Raw genomic sequence first — 24,412 nt, 5'->3', positions numbered from 1 at the left:
AAATCTGAATAGAAATTTCTCAAAAGAGAGCCTACAAATAACAAAAAGCCATATGACAGGGTGCTCAACATTATTTATCATCAGAGAAATGCAAATCAAAATGACAATGAGATATTATCTCACCCCAGTTACAATGGCTTTTATCCAAAAGTCAGGTGATTAATAAATGCTGGTGAGGATGTGGAGAAAAGTGAAAGTTGAACTCTAGTACTCTCTTGGTGGGAATGTAAATTAGTACAATGACTATGGAGACCAGTTTAGAGGTTCCTCAAAAAATGAAAAATAAAGCTACAATATTATCCAGCAATCCCATTGCTAGGTATGTACATAAAAGACAGGAAATCAGGACATCAAAGAGATATTTGCAGCTCCATTTTCACTGCAGCCGTGTTCACATTAGCCAAAATTTAGAAGCAACCTAAGTGTCCCTTACATGAATGGACAAACTAAATGTGGTGCACACACATAACAGAGTACTTTTCAATCATAAAAAAGAACAAGATCCCATCATCTTCAACAACATGGATGGAACTAGAGGTCATTATGTTAAGAAAAATAAGCCAAGCACATGAAGGCAAACGTTGCATGTTCTCACACATTTGCTGGAGCTAAAATTAAACTAATTCATAGAGATAGAGAGCAGAAGGATTGTTACCAGAGGCTGGAAAGTCTACACTTTCCAGTGTAGTAGGGGATTGGGGGAAGTGGGGAAGATTAATGGGTAGAAAAATAATTAGAAAGAGTAAGATGTAGCAGTTGCTAGTACACAGAGTGACTACAGTCAAAAGCAATTTAATTGTACATTTTTAAATAACTAAAAGAATGTAGTTAGGTTGTCTGTAAAACAAAGAATAAACACTTGAGGTAATGAATACCCATTTACCCTGATATGATTTTTATGCATTTCATGCCTACATCAAAATATCTCATGTAACCCATAGATACAAAAAGTTACTGTGTACTCATAAAAATTTAAAATCCTGAACCATATACAAAAACTATCTTGAATAAATTAAATATTTAAATGTAAGAAGCATAACTCTACAATTTTTGGAAGAAAATACAGGAAGAAAGATTATGACACTGGTCTTGGCAATGTTTTCTTGCATATAGCATCAACCACATGAGTAACAAATTTAAAAACACAGAAAAATGGACTACATTAAATTTATCTCTGCACATTAAAATAAACATTTAGTCAGTCCCGACCAAGAAAAAAAAAAAGTAAAAAGTATACATTTGACAGAAGTTAACACCCAGAATAAACTCCAAAAAGTCAACAAAGAGTAAGTAATATGATTAACAAATGAACAGGAGGTGAAAATGTTTCTCCAAAGAATAAATACACATAGCAAACAATTATTGAAAAAATTTTTAATCTTTAGAAAAATGTAAAGCAAAACCACAATGAGGTATTATCGTGTATTAACTGGAATGGCCAATATCAAGCGAACAAAAAATAACAAATGTCAACAATGTAGATGAATTGAAACCCTTGTGCACTGCTGGTGGGAAGAAAGTGATGCAGTCCCTAAAAAATGTATAGGGATTCCTCCAAAAAAAAAATGAAGTTATTCTATGACCCACTAATTCTACTTCTGAGCATCCTATTCAAAATATGCAAAGTATATCTGACAGAAATATTTGCACATCCATGTTTACTGCAGCAATATTCACTGTATTAGTTTATTCTTGCATTGCTATAAATACCTGAGACTAGGTAATTTTTTTTTTTAGAAAAAGGTTTAATTGGCTCATGGTTCTGCAGGCTGTACAGGAAGCATAGCAGCTTCTGTTTCTAGAGAGGCCTCAAAAAGCTTCCAATTATGGTAGAAAGCAAACAAAGAGTGAGTCACCTCACATAGTGGGAGCAGGAGCAAGAGACAGTGAAAGGAGAGGTGCCATATGCTTTTAAAAAATGAGATCTCAGGAGAACAAACTCACTATGCCAAAGACAGTACCAAAGGGGTTGGTGCTAAACCATTCATGAGAAGCCAACCCTATCATCCCATCACCTCCCACCAAGCCCCACCTCCAACATTAGGGATTGCAATTTGACATGAGATTTGAATGAGGACACAGATCCAAACCATATCATTTACAAAAGTCAAAAAGTAAAAAAAAACTGAAATGTCCCTTAACAGATGAATGATTTAAAAAGATGTGGCTTATACATACAATGAAATATTCCTTAGCTTCAAATGAAAATATCTTGTCAGATGTTACAATAAGGATAAACTTAAAGCCATTATTTTAAGTGAAATAAGATACTAATAAAGTGACAGTGTATGATTCCACTTAGGTAAGATATCTTAAGTAGTAAACTCACAGAAAACACAAGTAGAAAGGTGCTTGCCTTTGGCTAGGGTTGTGAAACCTCAGTGGAGCCAAAGATCAAGTAGGGATATTTGGAAAAAGCAGGGCCTCACCCAGGTGGCCAACTCAAGAGCCCACAGACATGGCTGCAGATAAAACATGGCACACTGAGCTTGGTCTTACTAAGGATGCTGAAGCAGTTCTGCAACCTGTCTCAAACTCCTCTCAGCTACAGTACACAAGTGGTCCTTCCTATCAAGAGACCTGCAAGGAGACACACCCAGCCATGGACCTGGAGGCAGGCCTACAGATCTTGGCCTCAGCTATGTTCCCTGAAGCAGTCCTGTGACTCAGTTCTAGCCCTCACAGCCACAGTCCATGGCCAGTTGTACACACTCAGGGACTCAGAGATACCTGTGAAAACTGTTCCCCGGTAGTCAGTAGAAGCCAAACCCATTCATACACGTGGTACTTGGCCTATCATACGCAGACAAACTTCAAAACCCTACCTTACTGCCTGCCATACAGATTAATGTCCTCAAGGAAATTTAATCTTTCCAGGGCCCAGAAAGAATCCATGACTGTCCAAATCTCTGGTAACACAATCATCAAAAGCAGAGGTAATCTCATCAGCAGGAGGACAGAACAAAAGGAGTTCTTTACCTGCCAAATTGTAATCATTGTTATAGTTACAGAAATTATAATCATTGTTAGATCCTTCAAACGTACAGACACAGGGCTGCTTCAGAGACCACAGCTGAGGCCAAGATCTGCAGGCCTGCCTCCAGGGCCACAGCTTCTATCTTAACATATTACTAAAAATTTGTATGAGAACAATTAGGCAAGGAAAAGGAAAACGAAGCTCTCCAGCTTTGGGAAAGAAATAAAAACATTACTGTCTGTAGATTATATAAACATGCATATATATATATATATAAAACTCTAGAGTAAATGAACAAAAACTCAATAAATGCATTCATTAAAGCATCAGGATACATAATCTTGTAAAAGGAAAATAAATCTTGGAACTCTTGGGGCCCCCAAAATCACTAAGCTAAACCGTCAAGCTGGGAACTGCCTAGAGCAAACCTGCCTCCCATTCTATTCAAAGTCATCCCTCTGCTCACTGAGATAAAGGGACATCTGATTGCCTCCTTTGGACAGACAAATCAGAAACTCAAAAGAATGCAGCAGTTTGTCTCTCATGTACCTGTGACCTAGAAACACCATCCCTGCTTAAGCTGTCCTGCCTTTCAAGATGGAACCAATGTACATCTTACATATATTGATTTATGTCTCATGTCTCCTTAAAATGTTTAAAACCAAGCTGTGCCCAAACCACCTCGGGCACATGTCATCAAGACTTCCTAAGGCTGTGTCAGGGGCATGTGTCCTCAACCTTGACAAAATAAACTTTTTTTTTTTTTTTTTTTTAAGACAAGAGTCTCACTCTGTCTCCAGGCTGGAGTAGTGGTGCAATCTCAGCTCACTGTAATTTCCACCTCCTGGGTTCAAGTGATTCTCCTGCCTCAGCCTCCCTAGTAGCTGGGACTACAGGCGCGTGCCACCACGCCCAGCTAATTTTTGTATTTTTAGTAGAGATGGGGTTTCACCACGTTGGCCAGGATGGTCTCGATCTCTTGACCTTGTGATCCACCCACCTTAGCCTCCCAAAGTACTGGGATTATGGTCGTGAGCCACCGTGCCTGGCCGGCAAAATAAACTTTCTACATTAACTGAGACCTGTCTCAGATTTTCAGAGTTAATACTCTGTTGCCCAGGTTCATCTTAAACTCCTATGCTCAAGTGATCCATCAGCCTTGGCCTCTGAAAGTGCTGGGATTACAGAAATGAGTCACTGGAACTGGCCCAACATAAAAATATGTGTTGCATTTCCAAATAGTAACAACAAACTTTCCAAAAAAAAAAAAAAAAAGAAACAATTTTCATTTGCAACAATTTAAAAATAAAAAATTTAATCATAGTAAATTTAACCAATGAGATTAAATATGTATACACTAAATACAATAAGATACTGACAGAAATTTCAGTAGACACAAATAAATGGAAAAATATTCCATTAGAATAACTAATACTGTCAAAGTACCGTATTATCATAAGTGATCTATATATTCAAAGTGAAAATTTTAGTGTCATTTTTCACAATAATAGAAAACACAATTTTGAAACTTAAGTGTAACCTTAAACAACTTTAACACTGATTGGCTGGGCACGGTGGCTCACGCCTGTAATCCCCAGCACTTTGGGAGGCCGAGGTGGGCGGATCACGAGGTCAGATAGAGACCATCCTGGCTAACACCGTGAAACCCCATCTCTACTAAAAATACAAAAAATTAGCCGGGCGTGGTGGCGGGCACCTGTAGTCCCAGCTACTTGGGAGGCTGAGGCAGGAGAATGACGTGAACCCGGGAGGCAGACCTTGCAGTGAGTAGATATCGCGCCACTGCACTCCAGCCTGGGTGACAGCGAGACTCCATCTCAAAAACAAAACAAAACAAAACAAAACAAAAAAACTTTAACATTGATTGATGGTGATTGTTAGTGCCTGAGGGTGGAAAATACGGAAATGTTGTTCAAAGAGTACAAATTTTTAGTTGTAAGTTGAGTAACTCTGAAAAATCTGAAGTACATTCAGCATTAGATCAGCAAAATAGCATTGTTTATAGTTAGTAATACTGTAATGTATGCTTACAATTTGCTACAACAGTAGACCTTAAGTGTTCTTACTACAAAAAAACTGGTTATCTACCTGAGGTAATAGATGTGTTCATTAACTTGACTATATTTTATTTTACAATGTATACACATATCACATCATTACACTGTACACATTAGTTATACAATTTTTATTTATCAGAAAAATCCAGGTTGCACATGTATGTACAGTAAGTCCTCACTTTATGTATAGGTTCATGAAAAGTGCATCTTTAAATGAACATTGTTGCTATATGTCATGCAAACATAACTCTTGTATTAAATTCTGGTAAAAATTAGTTTACTTAATATGTTGCTTCACTTACTGTTTCCAAGAACCTATCAGCAAAGTTAAGTAAGAATTTATTATACACATATATAACTTATATAGGCATGTGTATGTGTGTGAGACACACATTTTTATATATAGATAGATCTCAACAGAACTTCAGTAGGCTTCCTACTAAATAAGGCAAAATTAAAAGATAATAGTTATTAAGAAATAAGGTAACAATTGAGAGCTTACTATACACTTAGCAATGTTCTAAGCTGGTTGATGACAGTGCATTTAAGAAATCTAGAAGGTGAGTAGATACCTTAAATCAGTGGTGGCCAACCCTTTGAATGTGAGGGCATTTTTACTTATCTGTGGTGGTGGATATCACAAAAATTATTCACAAACCTTTTTTTTTTTTTTTTAAACTCATCAGCTATTATTAGTGTTACCATATACATATATATATTTTTTAAGATGGAGTCTTGCTCTGTTGCCCAGGCTGGAGTGCCTGTGGCACGATCTCAGCTCACTGCAAACTCCACCTCCCGGGGTCAAGCAATTCTCCTACCTCAGCCTCCCAAGTAGCTGGGATTACAGGTGCGCACAACCATGCCCGGCTAATTTTTGTATTTTTAGTAGATATGGGGTTTCACCATGCTTGCCAGGCTGGTCTCTAACTCCTGACCTCATGATCTGCGCCCCTCGGTCTCCCAAAGTGCTGGGATTACAGGTGTGAGCCACCATGTCCGGCCATGTTACTGTATTTTATGTGTGGCCAAGACAATTTTTCCTCCAATGTGGTCCAAGGAAGCCAAAAGGTTGGAAACCCATGCTTTAAATAATTTGAAAACTTGCAAAAATAGAGTTTAAATTACAAATGTCAGTTTATATTAAAACAATAACATTTTGAAGTAAAATAAAATTACATTTTTTCATATTTAGGAAAATGCTTATTGTTCTGATAAAATTGCTGAGTAAGAATTTTTGTAGAATTACATTTGCAACCTCTATAGGATTAAAAATCACTAAGCAGAAAAGATGCAATACCTGCAACAACTGTCTCTGGTGTTCCTAGGATCTCTGAACCAAATCCCAATATGTCCACTAGTCACCTTACACATTTTAGACATGATGCAAAAACAGTATTCGAAAAAAAGAAAAACTTTAACATAGAGCTCCTCAATAATACAAATATTCCCAGGTCCCCAAAAGCAATGAACAGCAGTCAGATCATGTAGCCCTTTGTAAGTGATAAAGTGGACACTGGCACTTCCTGTAAACTTGAAGGGAGATCACTAAAGGAAAAACAGAATTCTTAGATTTAAGAGCATGGGACAGAAGATGACCCTAAGAGAAAAAATGCAGCCTTTTCAGAAATTATTTTCTTTGTCACAGAGCTTCCCAAACTACATTTATTTATTTATTTATTTGAGACAGAGTCTAGCTCTATATTGCCCAGGCGGGAGTGCAGTGGCGCAATCACAACCTCTGCCTCCTGGGTTTTTTTTCTTTTTTTTGAGACTGAATCTCGCTCTGTCGCCCAGGCTGGAGTGCAGTGGCACGATCTCAGCCGACCGCAACCTCTGCCTCCTGGGTTTTTTTTTTTTTTTTTGAGACGGAGTCTCGCTCTGTCGCTCAGGCTGGAGTGCAGTGGCACAATCTCGGCTCACTGCAAGCTCCGACTCCTGGGTTCACGCCATTCTCCTGCCTCAGCCTCCTGAGTAGCTGGGACTACAGGTGCCCGCCACCACGCCCGGCTAATTTTTTGTATTTTTAGTAGAGACGGAGTTTCACCGTGTTAGATAGGATGGTCTCGATCTCCTGACCTCGTGATCCACCCGCCTCGGCCACCTCCTGTGTTTTTAAGCAATTCTCTCTGCCTCAGCCTCCCAAGTAGCTGGGATTACAGGCGCCCCGCCATCACGCCCGGCTAATTTTTGTATTTTTAGTAGAGACGGGGTTTCACTATGTTCGCTAGGCTGGTCTTGAACTCCTGATCTCAGGTGATCCACCCACCTCGGCCTCCCAAAGTGCTGGGATTACAGGTGTGAGCCACGGTGCTCAGCCTCTCAAACAACATTTGAAGGCCTGGCTTCCTTCTTGACTTTTGGCCTCCTTGCCTGTGTCCTCTCCTCCATTCACTCTCACCTACCTGGGGGACTGGCTGCTGTCTCATGTATCTTCAAATTGTAGGGCTCTTTTCTTTGCTCCAGACAGGTGACCAGGTCTGGGTTAGAGATAGTAACACCTGTTTTATTAAAAAAAAAATTAACATGACTATTGCTGGGGATACTCCAATTACCAACCTAGTACTATGCTAAGTAGAATAGAGAAATTAGGGAAGATTCTAGAAAAATAATCCAAAAATTGTTTTCTGACAGAATCTTTAGAATATTTAAGTATTTTAAATCTGTGGGCCTTAAGTTCCACTACCGAGTACTACTGAATCAAAAATAAGTAGGGCAAATTGCATGTTAAGATGTGAAAGACAATTATTTTATATCATTAATTTCTAGAATTACCACTAGCCTAGAGCGAAGGAAACAAATTAGCTCAAAAGAAGGTTTATGTAAAGATGAAACATCCTAAAGATTTTATTTTTTGTACCACCAAACTCCCAACTTTTTCGTGAAGGAACTGAAATTAATTCATGCAAAGCAGAAGCTCTCAAGAGACATTCTACAAAGGAAGAAAATGAAATTCTGAAAAAGTATTAGGAATTACATATTAAAGTTATCCTCACCCAGGGAGACCAGGTTTCTGTAGTTCTCCAACATCACATCTCTATATAAATTCTGCTGGGAAGGGTCCAGACATTTCCACTCTTCTGGAGAGAATTCTATGGCCACATCCTTGAATGTTAAGAGTTCCTGAAAATACACATTTATCAAGTGACAGAATTCTTTTTTTTTTTTAATACGGAGTCCCGCTCTGTTGCCCAGGCTGGAGTGCAGTGGTACGGTCTCAGCTCACTGCAAACTTCACCTCCCAGGCTCAAGTGATTCTCCTGCCTCAGCCTCCCGAATAGCTGGGATTACAGGCACCCGCCACCATGCCTGGCTAATTTTTGTTTACTAGAGACAGGGTTTCACGATGTTGGCCAGGATGGTCTCCATCTTCGGACCTCGTGATCCGCCTGCCTCGGCCTCCCAAAGTGCTGGGATTACAGGCGTGAGCCACCGTGCCTAACCAAAAACAGGAATTTTTCCACCCAGAAAAACAGACAGGATCCGTGGGGAGGGCACACGTTATGGTTTCTCTTCAGACTGTCCATGTAATTCTACTGCAAGACTGGGCTAAGAGTCACTCAGCCAAGCATTGCCTCTAAGGTTCAAAATGCATATAAATTATTTGGTATTCAAAGCCTCACTGTAAGTAACAAAATTCTGCAGGTTTGAAAAGGGTCCATGAATTAGCTTCTTATTGCAAGTCTCCTGTTATTGCAAGTCTTCTTATTGCTGACACTCCTCCCCCTAGACCCATTATACCACTCAGCTAGAAAAAGCAGTCACAGCACGAGTCCCTCACTGCAACACCCTTATCACAACACAAATACTTTACATCCGAAGACAAGACCACCAATCACCATCTTGAAATACGGCATTCTCTGCAAGCCCTTTAATGTTTACAGAGGCGGAAGATGGTGGCAAGTCTGAGTAAGTCTGCATTTGAAAAACGTGTATATGCATCAATGCAATCTTTATAGAGCATGTACTATGTGCTCGGAAGTATGCCACAGAGCAGTGTGCTGGGAAGTTCACATTATGTGTGTTAATACTATAACATCCTAAAAAGCAGTCCCATGCTTCCCAGGATTTAAATGCAGGGCCCCAGCATTTCTATTTGTTCTTCTGTTTTCTTATCATTGTTTTTTTTTTTTAATGCGTAGAATAATAGCTCAATATAGAGATGGGACAGATACAGAAAGGAAGTGTTAAGTGCAATTCAGAGGAATTTTTTATTTTTGTGTTTGTAGTTATTATGAGACTCGTGAAAAAAACCACTGAAACTGCAGAGATGGGGAACAGGTTGCTGGATAGGATGTCTCTAGAAACACTGACTTTAATTTTACAAAAAAGAATTTAAGGCACAAAAGTATATTGCTTTTCCTCATTTATCTGCTTTTGGGTATCAGGAAATTGTGAGCACCAGCTCTGGAGAAGCAGTAGGGGTAGCCACCCCAAACTCTGATCTCCTCTAAGCGGTTCTGTGAGAGATTTCACTGTGGGGTAAGACCTGGACAAGGTTCAGCAGAGGGTGGATCCGGGCAGAACTGGGACAGAAGGTGGACCCTAGGCATCTGCTCTCTATGCCTGTAAGTATTTTCAGTTTTGTCTTTTCTAAGCCTTCCCAAGAGAAATTTGATTCCCAGAGTTTCTGTATCTTAATCTATTTTAGCTAATTCCCTATTTTATAACACACAATAACAAGGAATTTAACCAAACCCTTATGTTCTTCTAGACCAATTATATTAGAAGCTAATTATTTATTCTTAGCAAGGTAAAAACAACACAAATAATAACAATTTCTCTTCTGTCAATGAACAGCTGATCAGATGGTGGCATCAAAACTCACAAAACAATAAAAGGGAAGCAACACAAATTAAGCTTAAGTCTCCATACAGTTTCCGTCTTTGTACTGAACACACGATGCTGAATTCAATCATTTATTCATGTGCTCTAGACTGCAAGTTCCTTGATGGTAGGGACCATGACTGCTTTATGTCTTTTTCTAATGATCATATGAAATAGAAGCAATTAGCTTATTGATCAGTTTGAGTCTCCAGATTCCTCATTTTTCACCAAAGAACCAGAAAACTGGAGCAATTCTTATCTGGGTACAAACCAAGGAGATTTCTTTCTGTGAGGGGAGGAGCAAACCCTGCATGAGTCACTTATCTTCCTCTGAAATGGGAGCAGAATTAGACCTTGTCAGGCTGACCCCAGTCTGCACATGACATCCTCAAATGTATCATTACTCAAAGATGCTGGTGAGTGTCCCCAGTGACCTTTGGTTGATGCCCCCATAGTGATCCACGGAGGAGACACTCAGGCTGACTTTGTGTGGTGCAAACAGAAAATGGCGCTGTCCTGGTGGGCCTGCACATCTTGGCTCCAGATGTGATATCCCCTCTCCCTGATCAGCTAACTCTGAGGTAAGAAGAAGGACAAAAGTACTCTACTCCCATAACACAGTATAGAGGAGGAAGGTACACTTGTGATTATGGTTGTCATTAAGGCTCTGGATATTTTGTGGCCTTACCTCCCACTGCTAAGATGCTTGTTTACACTTAAAGATTCTGCCACAGGATTCTGTTCCCATCAGAAGCCTCTCACACAGCTGTAGCAGGTCACTGAACAAGATCTGGAAAACTCAAAGGGCTCCACTCTAAAAATGGGGCTTAAGATGTCTACATTGACCTCACATGATGCAGAAAATGTCTTCTGTGAGTTTTTCGTATGTCTTCAACCCAAAGTCTGGTCCAGTGTTGGGAATCCCAGGCAGAGGCCAACTTTTGTATGCAGATTCTAGGTGGGATCAATGTGCCTCTACATTCTTAGGGGTTAGAGTAAGCAGAGTAAAACCAGAGGAGAGATCACCTCATGGAGGCTCCTTCAACACATTCTTAAGAATATTTTGACCTAAAAGGAAATGCTGGGATAAACATAATATAAGTAGAGAGTTTTCTGGGGCCAAAGCTTGAAGACTGCAATCCTGGAGTATAGAGCTACCTGAATATACACTCCAATTACAAGTATATTTGTAAAGGCAAAAAGGCAGGCAGGATAGAAAGTTGTCAGGAATTCTTATTTACAGAAGTAACATCGGTTAGTGATTGGTTATATACATTATTAAGCTATTGGGTGTGGATTATAGTGTCCAGTGTGGCATTATTAGGTTAATTTATAGCCACTTGTGCCAATAGCAAGCAATTTCAAAAGACAAATAGTTCAAAGACGGGAACAGTACATCACTGTGGTCTCATTTTAACCAGTTTCTGGGTCTGATCATTAAAAGAACATGTATTTCTCAAATAAAAGTTCTTTTCTTCTCTCAAATCCCAGAAAATAAATTCAGAATTTGGAACTGCACATTTAGGTCTTGGAGGGCTGGTGAGCTATGCACATTTGTGGGCATTTGGGCAAAGGGAGGAGGGAGAGAACTGAAGTTCTCAAGTTTAATCAATGCACATGTATGATCCTGGTTGGGTTTATGGGCCCCGTGATCTCTGAATCCGTGTCAGATCTGAAGATGACAGGAGCACTGAAGGAGGTGAAATAACTGATTGCTGTCCTGAAGTGATTTTTGTAGAAATCTAGTCTAACTGCTCTAGAAGGGACTGTAGATCCCAAATAGAGAGACTATTTTGTTTGCAGATTTGGGGAGCACCTTGCTGCACTTTGTCATACAATTGTGGGTTGTGGCTGAAATCCTGAGAACAAAGGTTTTTCTCTCAAGTGAAGCCTGGTGGGCACTTTGTATATAACGTCCGGTACTTCTAAACAGTGCATGGAAAATATGACTAAAAGAAAAGTTTTCAGCCAGGCGCGGTGGCTCACGCCTATAATCCCAGCACTTTGGGAGGCTGAGGCCGGTGGATCATGAGGTCAGAGGATGGAGACCATCCTGGCCAACATGGCGAAACCCCGTCTCTACTAAAAATACAAAAAAATTAGCTGAGTGTGGTGGCGCGTCTGTAATCCCAGCTACTCAGGAGGCTGAGGCAGGTGAATCGCTTGAACCTGGGAGGTGGAGAATGCGGTGAGCCGAGATCGCACTACTGCACTCCAGCCTGGCGACACAGTGAAGACTCCGTCTTAAAAAAAAAAAAAAAAAGAAAAATTATCTCCAATCCTAAAAAAATTTTCCACCATAATAGAACAGCAAGAAAATGTTTTGTTATATAATTAAACCAAAATTTGATGTGCATCACAGGCAATCTACTAAGAGACTGCAAACACAGAAAAAAAGTCACCATTATTAGTTCTTAAGTAGAAGACTTGAAAGCACCATTTACACAGTTTATTATTTCACCTAGTAATTTGGGAGGTAATCTGGGTTTTCTAATTGGTAATATTCAAAAGAAAAATAAACTTCCCACATCTTCATGACAGGACGTAGACCTGCAATGTGGAGCCAGGTACCTGCTGAAGGCAGCCTCCCACCCTCCTACAGAAACTGTGGGATATATTCTTGCTATTCACATTTCAAAGCAATAGTTCCCAAGTCCTAGATAAAGACAAGTCTGAGTCAAAAAAGACAAATGACCTATTTAACTGATAAAAATGATTTACATATATTTCAAAAACTGGTGAAAATAATTATAAAAATTTTCCACCTAAATGCTTTAAGAAAAGGGAGAAGAGCAAAAATTCTTCCCTCATTCTAAAGAGAAATCATTAAGCCTCTTCTAATTTGTATTTGCTCCTACAACAGCCAGGTTTAAGTAAGGCATGGTCTTGAATTCCCTAACGTCTGAATTCTTGTAGGCACGTAAGGGATGAACTTGGGCACACTGTATGCACAAAAAAGAGGATTTGTGGGGAAGGAAAAAGCACAAGACAGCAAGGAGCTATCAAGAGCCATGGGGTGGGGGCAGGGCACAACTGATGAAAGGACTGGTTTGTGCTACAGGTACAGGCCCAGGTAGGACTACGCTCTGACTGATTCCTGAGTCCATAAAGGCATAGGAGATTAAGATCAGGTGGTCCAGAAGCCTGGGTTGGAGAAAGAAACGGGCTCCTGCTAAACAGATCTGGGGTTGAGATGAGCCAGGAGTCTTCTGGGCACTGCGTGTGCTTTTGGCAGAAAACTGTAGGAGCAAAACTGCCATGGGCACAATCCCTGAGGGTAGAACCCTGTCTTAGGCCAGGTGTGGCCGTGCGAATGCCCAGTGGGCGTGCTCAGGAGTGGGTTAGCATTGGGTGGGGGCTGGCAGCAGGATGCGGGGAAGGGATGTTTCTTAGAACTGCTTTCCTCTAAGTTCCCAGTCCCCTTTCTCCCCGGGAGGAGACCTGGAAGAAGACAGTGCCCAGCGGGACAGCGCATGTGCAGAACCCGGCTGCGCCTCCTGCGGACACCAGGTGACTTCCTCCAACCCAGAGTCAGCCATGTCTTTCTTCTGACAGAAAACTTGCGGAGTTTCCTCAACACCAGTCAATGCTCCAACCCCAACGGGGTGTCCAGCAACTCACTAACGACACCACCCAGAGTCAGCGCTGACCCCACACGCTCAGCGCTCTTCCCGCAGCTGCTCTCCTGCAGACGCCAGTCCCTGCCTCTGGACACCCGTCTTCATTTCTGAACTCCCGCCTACAAACCAGGGACGCCCACACCCTCCTCAAGTTCAATAATGTGGCAGAACTACTCACAGAACTAAGAGAAGCGCTGTGCGCACCGACAGCAGCGTATTCTAAAAGATGCGAACAGACACCAGCGTATTCAGGAACAGCCACGCGGAGGAGGCGCACAGGGCAAGGGGACTGGCGGAAGAGTTGGAGCGGGCGGGTGATTTGCTTCGCTTCCTCACACACCTCACAAAAGCCTTTCCTTCAAGACCCGCTGGCAGTCCCCAAACCACGAGCCACGGCAGAGCTGTCCCGTTAATAAGTCCTGTTTGCTCACATGAACTCCATGTTTTGATGGGGCCTCGATCTCATGCTGAACAGGGTAAAGTAGGGACGGGATTCCGGTCCACAGCTCCTCCCATGCCGGCACCGCGCAGGCCGCCGCGGTGTCTTCCGGATGAGCTCCTACTCACTCCACAGCCCGGGGAAAGCGCAGGGCTACCGGCGCAGAGCTGCACAAGGAGGGCTGCAGGCTGGGCCAGAGCCGCTGTGCGGGGACTGACAGGAGCGCGGGTCCCTCACCGGAGGGGACTGAGGACAGAGGGCTGAGCGGGAACCCCATTCACAGACTCCTCCCACCGCCGCCATTTCCCGCCGGTTCCGATGAGGCCTCCACAGCCTTGGGACGCCCTGCCCCGCACACTCACCATTTCCCGACTTCAGGAGTGTCCCAGAGTCTTAGATACGAATCATCCAATACCGGCAGCTCACAGAGCCACAGAGGCTGAGGCTGTGGCAGAATCACCCAGGCTTCCCTAAGGAGCGGGAGCAGAGCGATGAGGCCCTAACCGAGCTCTGGCTGGAGCTACAAGCAAAGGCCGCGCCAGATCCCGGATGCCGCACCCTCCTCTCTGCTGCGCGCCTGATTCGGCAGTTGTCAATCCAGCGCCCTAATTGGATAGAGCTGTAAGTCTCCCGCCCTCAGGCTATGAGTGACAGAAGTTGCAACCATACACAGCACTGAATGAGGCGAGAGTGACAGGCTCTGGCCTCCAGGCACTTTGAGGCAGGTTTTTGTGTTTGTTTTTTGAGACGGAGTCTGGCTCTTCTCGCCCAGGCTGGAGTGCAGCGGCGCGAACTCGGCTCTTTGCAACCTCTGCCTCCCGGGTTTAAGCGATTGTCCTCAGCCTCCCAAGTAGCTGGGATTACAGGTGCCCGCCACCACACCCGGCCAATTTCTCTATTTTTAGCAGAGACAGGGTTTCACCATGTTGGCCAGGCTGGTCTTGAACTCCTGACCTCAGGGTATCTGTTCGCCTGTGTCTCCCAAAATGCTGGGATTAAAGGCGTGAGCCACCACGCCCAGCCCAGGCTGGGGTGTTATCTCTGTGCTTGGCTTGGTACAGCCCAGTGGTCATTTTTTTAACCTTGTGGTATGTAAGGTTAAGTCCATTTATAATATAAATTATACACACACGCATTCATGCACGCACATGCACACACACGTACACATGCACGCATGCATACACACACTTGTTCACAAACGGAAACAATATAATGACAATTATTTTAATGTTTTATAACCTTTCTGGCCTCTGGTCTTTTGAGTAGGACACGTGAGATTTTAAGAAGGAAGTAATCCTCTAAAAAATAAAATGTTAGCTATTAGTGAATTTTCAATTTTTTATTAGCCACATCGAAAATAATTAAAAAAAGAAACAAGTGAGATTGTTTGTGATAATTTTAGCCAACTATATCCAAAATATTATTGTTTTAATATGTGATCAATATATAATTGAGAGGTGAAGCCAGCTGGACTTCCTGGGTAAACTGGGGACTTGGAGAACTTTCCTGTCTTACAAGACGATTGTAAAATGTACCAATCAGCACTCTGTAAAAACGCACCAATCAGTGCTCTGTAGCTAGCAAGGGGATTGTAAAATGCACCAATCAGCACTCTGTAAAATGCACCAATCAGCAGGATCCTAAAAGTAGCCAATTGCAGGGAGGATTGAAAAAAGGGCACTCTGATAGGACAAAAACGGAACATGGGAGGGCACAATTAAGGGGAAATGGGAGGTGGAATAAAAGCTGGCTACCCCAGCCAGCAGTGGCAACCAACTGGGGTCCCCTTGGATGCTGTGGAAGCTTTGTTATTTCCCTCTTCAAAATAAACCTTGCTACTGCTCACTCTTTGGGTTCGTGCTATCTTTAAAAGCTGTAACACTCACCACGAAGGTCCGTGGCTTCATTCTTGGTCAGCAAGACCACGAACCCACCAGAAGGAACCAACTCCAGACACATAATTAGGAATACCTATATTTTGCCAGGCGCTGTGGCTCACGCCTGTAATCCCAGCACTTTGGGAGGCTGAGGTGGGCGGATCACGAGGTCAGGAGATCGAGACCATCCTGGCTAACTTGGTGAAATCCCGTCTCTATTAAAAATACAAAAAAAATTAGCCAGGCGTGGTGGCTGGTACCTGTAGTCCCAGCTACTCGGGAGGCTGAGGCAGGAGAATGGCGTGAACCCGGGAGGCAGAGGCAGGAGAATGGCGTGAACCCGGCAGGCAGAGCTTGCAGTGAGCCGAGACTGCACCACTGCACTCCAACCTGAGCGACAGAGCGAGACTCCGTCTCAAAAAAAAAAAAAAAAAAAAAAAGAAGTAAAGTATATTTCTGGTATAATTATTCTAAACTCACTGTGCATTTTTTGTTTGCAGCACATTTTACTTCAAACCATCCGCATTCCAGGTACCCAGTAGCTACATATGGCAGGCTGCCACACTGAGTGCAGCCATGAGGGCTCTGACCTCAGGGAATTGAGGGCCTGAACACGTCTTTTCTGCTGGAAGTGAGGGAACAGCCTCTCTACCAACTTTTCTCCTCAGGATCAAGGGTGGGTGGGACAGAACCCCTAGAGAGAGCAGGGGCTGCAAGCTGAGAGTGTCCACGTGAAGACCACGGTCTCCCAGTTGCTGTTTTGTAGAGATGTGGTGGTCTCCTCAGTTCAGCCAGGTCTAGGCTCTCGTCCACGACCAAGAAGAATGAAGCATGGCAATACCAGAGAGTGAGTTTGGCAGAGTAGGATTTATTAAGCAAAAGGAAAGCTCTCAGCAGCGAAAGGGGACCTGAAAGCAGGTTGCCTGAAATGGGCCTAATTTCTTTTTTCTTTTTTTTTTTTTTTTTGAGACGGAGTATTCCTCTGTTGCCCAGGCTGGAGTGCCGTGGCTTGATCTCAGCTCACTGGAACCTCTGTCTCCCTGGTTCAAGTGATTCTCCCGCCTCAGCCTCCCGAGTAGCTGGGATTACGGGCACCCACCATCATGCCCAGCTAATTTTTTGTATTTTTGTAGAGATGGGGTTTCACCATGTTGTTGGCCAGGCTGGTCTTGAATTCCTGACCTCAGGTCATCCTCCTGCCTCTGCCTCTCAAAGTGTTGGGATTACAGGCGTGAGCCACCTCATGCATCCGAGTTCTGGGTCTTTTATGGGGCAAGAAAATGGAAGTCTTCTGGGGTTCTGCCTAAATGGGAGGGGTAAGTTCCCCACTAAGGGTGTTGCATCTGTGCATGCCTGGGGTTGGCCACAGTGACTCCATCGTAGTTATTACCCATGAGTGCCTAAGCAAAAACTTGGAGAAATGGGGGAAGGGGTGTGCTAAAACAACAATGCTAATGTCGTGTGTATGATATTCTAATAAGCTGGGTCAAGTTTAGGACATTTAGGTTGATTTATTGCGCCTGCACCTAAGTTGAAAAAATCCCTTCTGAGCAACATCCTGGCATAAGGAAGTTCTTAACCACATTTCTTCCTGCTAGCTACAGGGGCAGTGCTGGTGCGGTCCTGTGGGTGTTTTTTCTGTCCCAAAACCCTCCCTCTGTATCTGCCTAACCAGCCTCTGACTGCTTCCTCTCTCAGAGGTTTGTTTTCCTTTTAAATATCAGACAATAAACAAAGAATGATGGGGCTCCAGTAGGAGAGAACACGATGTCTTCAGATCTCTTCGCAGCCTTGGCCTCCAAAGTTTAGATGTAGAGGGAATGGATTAAAGGCAAACTTCTTGTTTTCTTATTTATCTTTGGACCTAATTGTCAGGCTGTAACTGTGTGTTTTTCTCCTGTGGCGTGGGGCATGCTGTGAGTTTAAGCACCGATCACTTGCATCCACATCTACCTGCACTTCTGTTCCAGAAGGAAGGCTATAAGTGTGAGCTGTCCAGATCCTTGGCATTTTGAACAAAGAATTGAACAAAACGCAGAAAGTAACAGAGGAACAAAACACCGGAAGAAGCAGCAAAAGTAGAAATTTATTAAAGTGAGAAGGCACTCCACAGGGTGGGCGTGGGCTCGAGCAAATGGCTCAAGGACCTGGTTACAAAGTTTTCTGGGTTTTAAGTACAGCTTTTGGGGTCCCTATTGGCTACCCCTTATCTGGATGAAGGATTTGGTCTGTGGCTAATTAAAAACTGAGAGGAACTGACATCCTATGCAGATGAAGGGATGGCGTGTGCTTAGCCTGTGGCCACTCCAAGGCACTCTCCCTTTCCGTCTGAGGAGTGGTGGAACGGGGTGGATTGTAGGGAGAGTAGCCTTTGATCCTTTGCCACTCTGGTGTAGGGGGACGGGTTCTTTTTCTTTTGGTTTAGCTGTTGGAAGTTGGCCTTAACTGGTCTTAGGTTCCCTGCCCCCAGATTTTGGTGTTTTTTCTTTTAGGAAGTCAGCACAAATTGGCCTTAAGTTCCCTGCCTCTACACCCTATTCTCCTACCTCACTTCTGAATAACTCAATACCATCTTACAACAAATCTATTAAATAAAGGGAAAATAAAATCAATACTTACACGGTGCCGAGCATTTGCAGGTTATTTGTAATCAATCTGTCCTGGCATCCTGTATTTAATGGGTATATATATTACTAAGCTATAACTGCATAACAAACAATCTCAAAACATACTAGCTCATGATTGAGGTGGTTGGAAATTTAGGCTGGGCTCAGCAAGGCTGTTCTGGGCTCAGTTTGGCTCCTTCAGGCATGAGTGTTCAGCTGCTGGTGAATTAGGTGGCTCTGCTTCTGGGAGTGAGCTGTCTGTAAACTGGGGCACTTTGGCTTTTCTTAGCATGCTATTTTATCCTCCAGAAAGCTAAAATGGGCTTGTTCTAATAGAGACGAAAGGGTTCTGAAAAACAAAACAGAAGCATTTAAAACTGTTTGAACCTAGGTACCAAACTGACATACTGTCATGTGCACAGCTTTGGCCAGTGCAAATAAGGCAAGAAAGAGTCAAGGTTTGGGAAGCAGAATCTGTCTCTTGATGGGAACGACTATAAAAGCCACTGCCAAGGGCAAGAATACAAGAAGAAATTTTAAAATATTTGTCTTTTTTATTTTTGAGATGCAGTTTTGCTCTTGTCACCCAGGCTGGAGTGCAATGGCATGACCTGAGCTCACTGCAACCTCTGCCTTCTGGGTTCAAGCAATTCTCCTGCTTCAGCCTCTGGAGTAGCTGGGATTACAGGCACATACCACCATGCCTGGCTAACTTTTTCCATTTTTAGTAAAGATGTATTTCCCCATGTTGGCCAGGCTGGTCTTGAACTCCTGACCTCAGGTGATCCACCCACCTCGGCCTCCCAAAGTGCTGGGATTACAGGTGTGAGCCACTGCGCCTGGCCAAAAAAAATGTGTCATTTATGCAATCAATTTTATTATGCCTTTTCTTGCAGATGAGGTTTATATAACTGCCCCAAAGCTACCAAGCAGTTGGCTGGGACTCAGGATCAACTTTGCCTGAAAGCAAGAAACATCACTCTGTCTACCTTCCAATATACTATAAGGCTATAGTGACCAAAATAGCATGGTACTGGTACAAAAACAGACACACAGACCAATAGAACAGAATACAACACTCAGAAATAAACCTGCACACCTACAGCCATCTAATTTTTAACTAAGCTGGCGAAATAAGCAATGGAGAAAGCACTCTCTATTCAATAAATGGTGCTGGGATAACCAGCTACTCATATGCAGAAGAGTAAAACCAGACCTATACCTTTGGCCATATACAAAAATTAACACAGGATCAATTAAGGATTTAAATTTAAGACCTCAAACTATAAGAATGCTACAATGCCACCTAGGAAATATATTTCTTGACATTAGCCTTGGGAAAGAATTTTTGGCTAAGTCTCCAAAAGCAATTTCTGGAAAAACAAACATTAACAAGTGGGACTTAATTAAACTGAAAAGCTTCTGCTTAGCAAAAGAAACTATCAACAGAGTAAACAGAAAATCTATAGAATGAAAGAAAATATTTGCAAGCTATGGATCTGATGAAGGTCTAATTTCTGGAATCTGTAAGAAATATAAACAATTAAACAAGCAGAAAACAAATAAACCTATTTAAAAATGTGCAAAAACATGAACAGATATTTATCCAAAGAGAACTTACAAGCACCAACAAATGTGAAAATATGCTCCACATCACTAATCATCAGAGCAATGCAAATCAAAACCACAGTGAGATATCATCTCACACCAGTCAGAATGGATATGGTTAAAAAGTCAACAAAAGACATATGTTGGTGAAACTGTGGGAAAAACAGAAAACTTATACACTCCTGGTAGGAATGTAAATCAGTTCAGCCACTGTGGAAAGCAGTTTGGAGATTTCTCAAAGAACTTAGAACTACAATTTTACCCTGCAATCCCATTACTGGGTATTTATCTTTAAAAAATTATTCTACCAAAAAGACACATGCACTCACTTGTTTATTGCAGCACTATGTGCAATAGCAAAGACATGAAATCAACGTAGTAACCTATGAGTGGTAGGCTGGATTTTAGAAATGTGGCACATATACACCACGGAATACTATGCAGCCATAAAAAGAATAAAATAATGGGTTTTTTTGCTGCAACATGGAAGCAGCTGGGGGCCATTATTCTAAACAAATTTATTCAGAAACAGCAAATCAAATACTGAATTTTCTCAGATATAAGTGGGAGCTAAACGTTGGGTACTCATGAACATAAATATGGCAACAATAGAAACTGGGAACTAGTAGATGTAGGAAGGAGGGGAAGCAAGTGTTGAAAAACTGTTGAGTACTATGTTCAGTACCTGGGTGACAAGATCACTCATACCCAAAACAGCAACATCACACAATATGCACATCAAACAAACCTGCATATGTACCCCCTTAATCTAAAATAAAGTTGAAAAACAAGTTCACAGTACCAACCATGTGCCACAAAACTTATCATACTTCCACAAAAAAAATATATAAAGCATCTTGGTTTAAAAATCTATAAACGTATACAGTTGGAAGCTAAAAAATAAACAGTGGGAAGACCTAATGCATATTCTCTCTTTTATATAAAATGGTAAACATTAATTTCCACAAAGCAAATGCCTATAACAAAATCCAAGCACCCTTTTCCTCTGAGTCATGGCTCCTGGAAGATGAGGCTGTGCATGAAGATGGGGCTGTGTATCTTCTCTCCTGGGTCCCAAAATAGATCCATCAATACAGCCACCTTCAGCTCCCCAAGGGGTACCCCAAGAATCACATTCTGTTGCTATTACACTGCCAGAAGTGAGGAGCCCACTGAATAGCCAGCCCCAGGACTAAGGCAGAGTCAGCAAGCCCTGAGGGACAGAGGCAGGAGGCAGGCAGCAGCTGGAGGGAGAGAGAAGAGGTACAAAGACCCATAACAAGCCTTCAGCCTGATTTTGATACAAAGCCTGCTGAAGTCACCCTCTTCTTCTTTACATCCAAGAACTACTTCAGAGGAGTCTTCACTGTCTTTATAATTTAGCTCCTTCTCTGAGAGCTAAACTGAGTATATGGGAAATGTAGGGAGGGTGTTTTAAAAGAAAATGTTGCACACAACTCTTGGGGTCACAAATGGCTGTTAGAGAAGAGGATTTGAAGGTTCAAATATCCTCAGTGAAATAAGCATTGCTGGTATGAAATAATCACCAGCGTGTGTACCACCCTCTTACTGCCTCATTGACTCAGGCTGGTTGTATGAATATTTTCCTTGACTCAATTCTTTACACAGGATGCTCCTTGAATAATCCATTTGGAGACTCCAGAGAAACAAAAACAGGGCTGCGGTTTCTCTGTAGGCCACTCTGCATCTAGGCGAATCTTTCCGGTATTCTATTTTCTCTCCACCACTCTGTGTAAAAGGGTCTCACCCTGCACTTCCCATTTTGCTTTTACTATGGGGAAGTTCCCTCTCAATCTTTGTTTTCCACAAAAAGCCCATGTCTCATATTCCATTTTCTGAACCCTCAGCTTAGTCAAGTCCACCTGAATTTTTAGAAAGAATGTCTTAGTGTTATAAAGAAATCTCTTTAAAATGTGAAAGTCATCTGACATGAGTGCGGCAGAACTGCACTCCAAACAAAGTGGATTTTCTTCCTCTGGCCAGGCCTGCAGCCTCTTTCCTCAAAACCTTTACAATGCTAGGATTCCCTTGGAAATCCTAAGACTCTTACTTGTTCCCTCCAGTGAAGGAAAATATTGTTTTTCATTTGGCATGGAGACACAGAGAAAAGAGGCAGAGAGAAAGGTCATGGGAAGTGAATACAGGGTAAAGTAAAGGCATCTATGCACAAGCACAGTGATCATGTTCTCACCACGGGCAACACACATGTTCAAAAAACCAGCAGAAGGTGGGAAGGCCTAACACATCAAGATGCAGAAACCTCAAATCTTCATCTTATGCAAATTAGAAATTGCAGAAGAAAAGATTAGTGAACAACAAAAACTATTCAAAATGAAACAGAGAGAGAGAACAAAAAGAATTTTAAAAATCCAGAGTGCATCAGTGAGCTAGTAGTACAATAACTTGAAGCTGCCTAACATATATATACATTTATATATATATATAAAATATATATATATATGATAGCAGTCCCCAAAGGAGAGGAGAAAGAGGAGGGGATCAAAAATATATTTGAAGAAGCAGCCAAAAAATTAGCAAATTTGGTAAATTATGAAAAGTTCAAAGTGCAAGAATTGTGAAGAAAATTATGACACATCACAATAAAATTGCCCCAAACCCATGATAAAAAGTCAACAAGCTCTAAATAATCCATGGGTCAAAGCAGACATGAAAAGGAAAATCAGAAAGTATTTTGAACTGAATGAAAATAAAAACACTAAAGTTTGTGAGCTGCCTCTGAAAATGAGCTTGGGGTAAATTTATATCATTAGTAATCATATTAGGGGAAAAAAGGTCTAAATCAATGACCTAAGCTTTAAACTTAAAAATTTAGAAAAAGTAAAATTAAACCCAAAGAGAAAAGAGAAAATAACAAAGACCAAAACAGAAATCAATGAAATAGAAAACAACACACACACACACACACACACACACACACACACACAGAAAGGTCAATAGAATCAAAGCTAGTTTAAAAAAAAATAATAAAATTGATTATCCTATATCTAGATTAGTCAGTCAGGGGAGAAAAGAGAACAGACACAAAATAACAATATCAAGACTAAAAGATGTGACATAGCTACAGATGTTCACAGATGTAAAAAGGATAAGGAAATAGTCTGAACAGCTTTATGTCAATAAATTTTAGAACTTAAAATACATTTGAGATACAAACTACAAAAACTGATCCAAGAAAAAAAAATCTAAATGGCATGTATTTATTTTAAAAATTAAATTTCTAAAAAAAAATTAAATTTCTAGTTAAAAACTTGCTCACAAAAACATCTCCAGGTCCAGATCACTTCACTTTGTGGTCTCTAGATGAAAACTTTTATGACAATGAATTAAGCAAAGATTTCTTCCATAAGACATGAAAAACACAATGCGTGCAATAAGAAATTAACAAATTAGATTTTATCAAAAAATTTAAAAACTTTTAATTTTTAAAATATAAGCCATAGACTGGGAGGAAGTAGTTGCAAATCATTTATTTGATAAGAGACATGTTTCCAGAGTGTATACGGAAAAAACCGATTTTTAAAACTGACCAAAGATTTGAATAGGCCTCACCAAGGTGTTACAGGAAAGGGGTCCTGATCTGGACCCCAAAAGAGGGTTCTTGGTTGTCCAGCAAGAATATGGGGCGAGTCCATAGAGTAAAGTGAGAGCAAGTTTATTAGAAAAGTAAAGCAATGAAAACTGGCTGGACCACAGGCAAAGATGGGACATGAGCTGGTTCTACTGACTGTACTTATTTCTTGATTGTATGCTCAACAGAAGGTGGATTATTCGTGAGTTTTCCTGAATGAGGAAGGTTCTTCCCCCTTTTAGATTATATAGAGTAACTTTCTGACGTTGCCTTGGCATTTGCAAACTGTCTTGGTGCTGGTGGGAGTGCCTTTTAGCATGCTAATGTATTATAATTAGCATATAATGAGCAGTGAGGATGACCGGAGGTCACTTTCATTACCGTCTTGGTTTTGGTGGGTTTTGGCTGGCTTCTTTACTGCATGGTGTCTTATCAGAAAGGTCTTCATGACCTGTATCTTGTGCTGACCTTCTGTCTGATCCTGTGAGTAAGAATGCCTCACCTCCTGGAAATGCAGCTCAGTAGGTTTCAGCCTCTATTTACCCAGCCCCTTTTCAAGATGGAGTTGCTCTTGTTCAAATGCCTTTGACAAAAGAAGATATACAAATGGCAAATATGCAAATAAAAAGATGCCCAACATAAACAGTAGTCTGTATTTGGAAGCAACAGAAATAAGGAAAATGCAAACTAAAACCAAAATGAGAAATTACTATCCACCTATTAAAATGGCTAAAATGAAAATGGCTAACCATACCAAGTTTATATTATCA

At 41.6% G+C, this 24,412-nt stretch overlaps 1 protein-coding gene across 3 annotated transcripts in view; it reads right to left on the bottom strand.

Moving 5' to 3' along the window:
• Positions 1–14,528, bottom strand: part of LOC109026610 (zinc finger protein 718) — a 50,509-nt gene extending 35,981 nt beyond the window's left edge. Inside the window, exons 1-4 of one of the 3 annotated variants that reach the window (XM_063704918.1) lie at positions 14,304–14,495; positions 10,571–12,125; positions 8,052–8,178; positions 7,461–7,556 (exon numbers count right to left, since the gene is read on the bottom strand). In XM_063704918.1, coding sequence (XP_063560988.1) covers positions 7,461–7,556; positions 8,052–8,085 — 130 coding nt within the window. In that variant the 5' untranslated portion in view covers positions 8,086–8,178; positions 10,571–12,125; positions 14,304–14,495. Of the gene's footprint in view, positions 1–7,460; positions 7,557–8,051; positions 8,179–10,570; positions 12,126–13,680; positions 13,755–14,303 lie in introns of those variants that run through there. The other 2 variants (XM_063704921.1, XM_031010495.3) reach the window with 2 other exon arrangements.
• Positions 14,529–24,412: the final 9,884 nt, after the last annotated feature.

The sequence above is a fragment of the Gorilla gorilla genome, chromosome 3 (assembly GCF_029281585.2).
Source record: "Gorilla gorilla gorilla isolate KB3781 chromosome 3, NHGRI_mGorGor1-v2.1_pri, whole genome shotgun sequence".
Classification (NCBI taxonomy): Eukaryota; Metazoa; Chordata; class Mammalia; order Primates; family Hominidae; genus Gorilla; species Gorilla gorilla.
The sequence above is the reverse complement of the archived record's forward strand: the minus strand, read 5'-3'. Positions and strand labels throughout refer to the sequence as shown.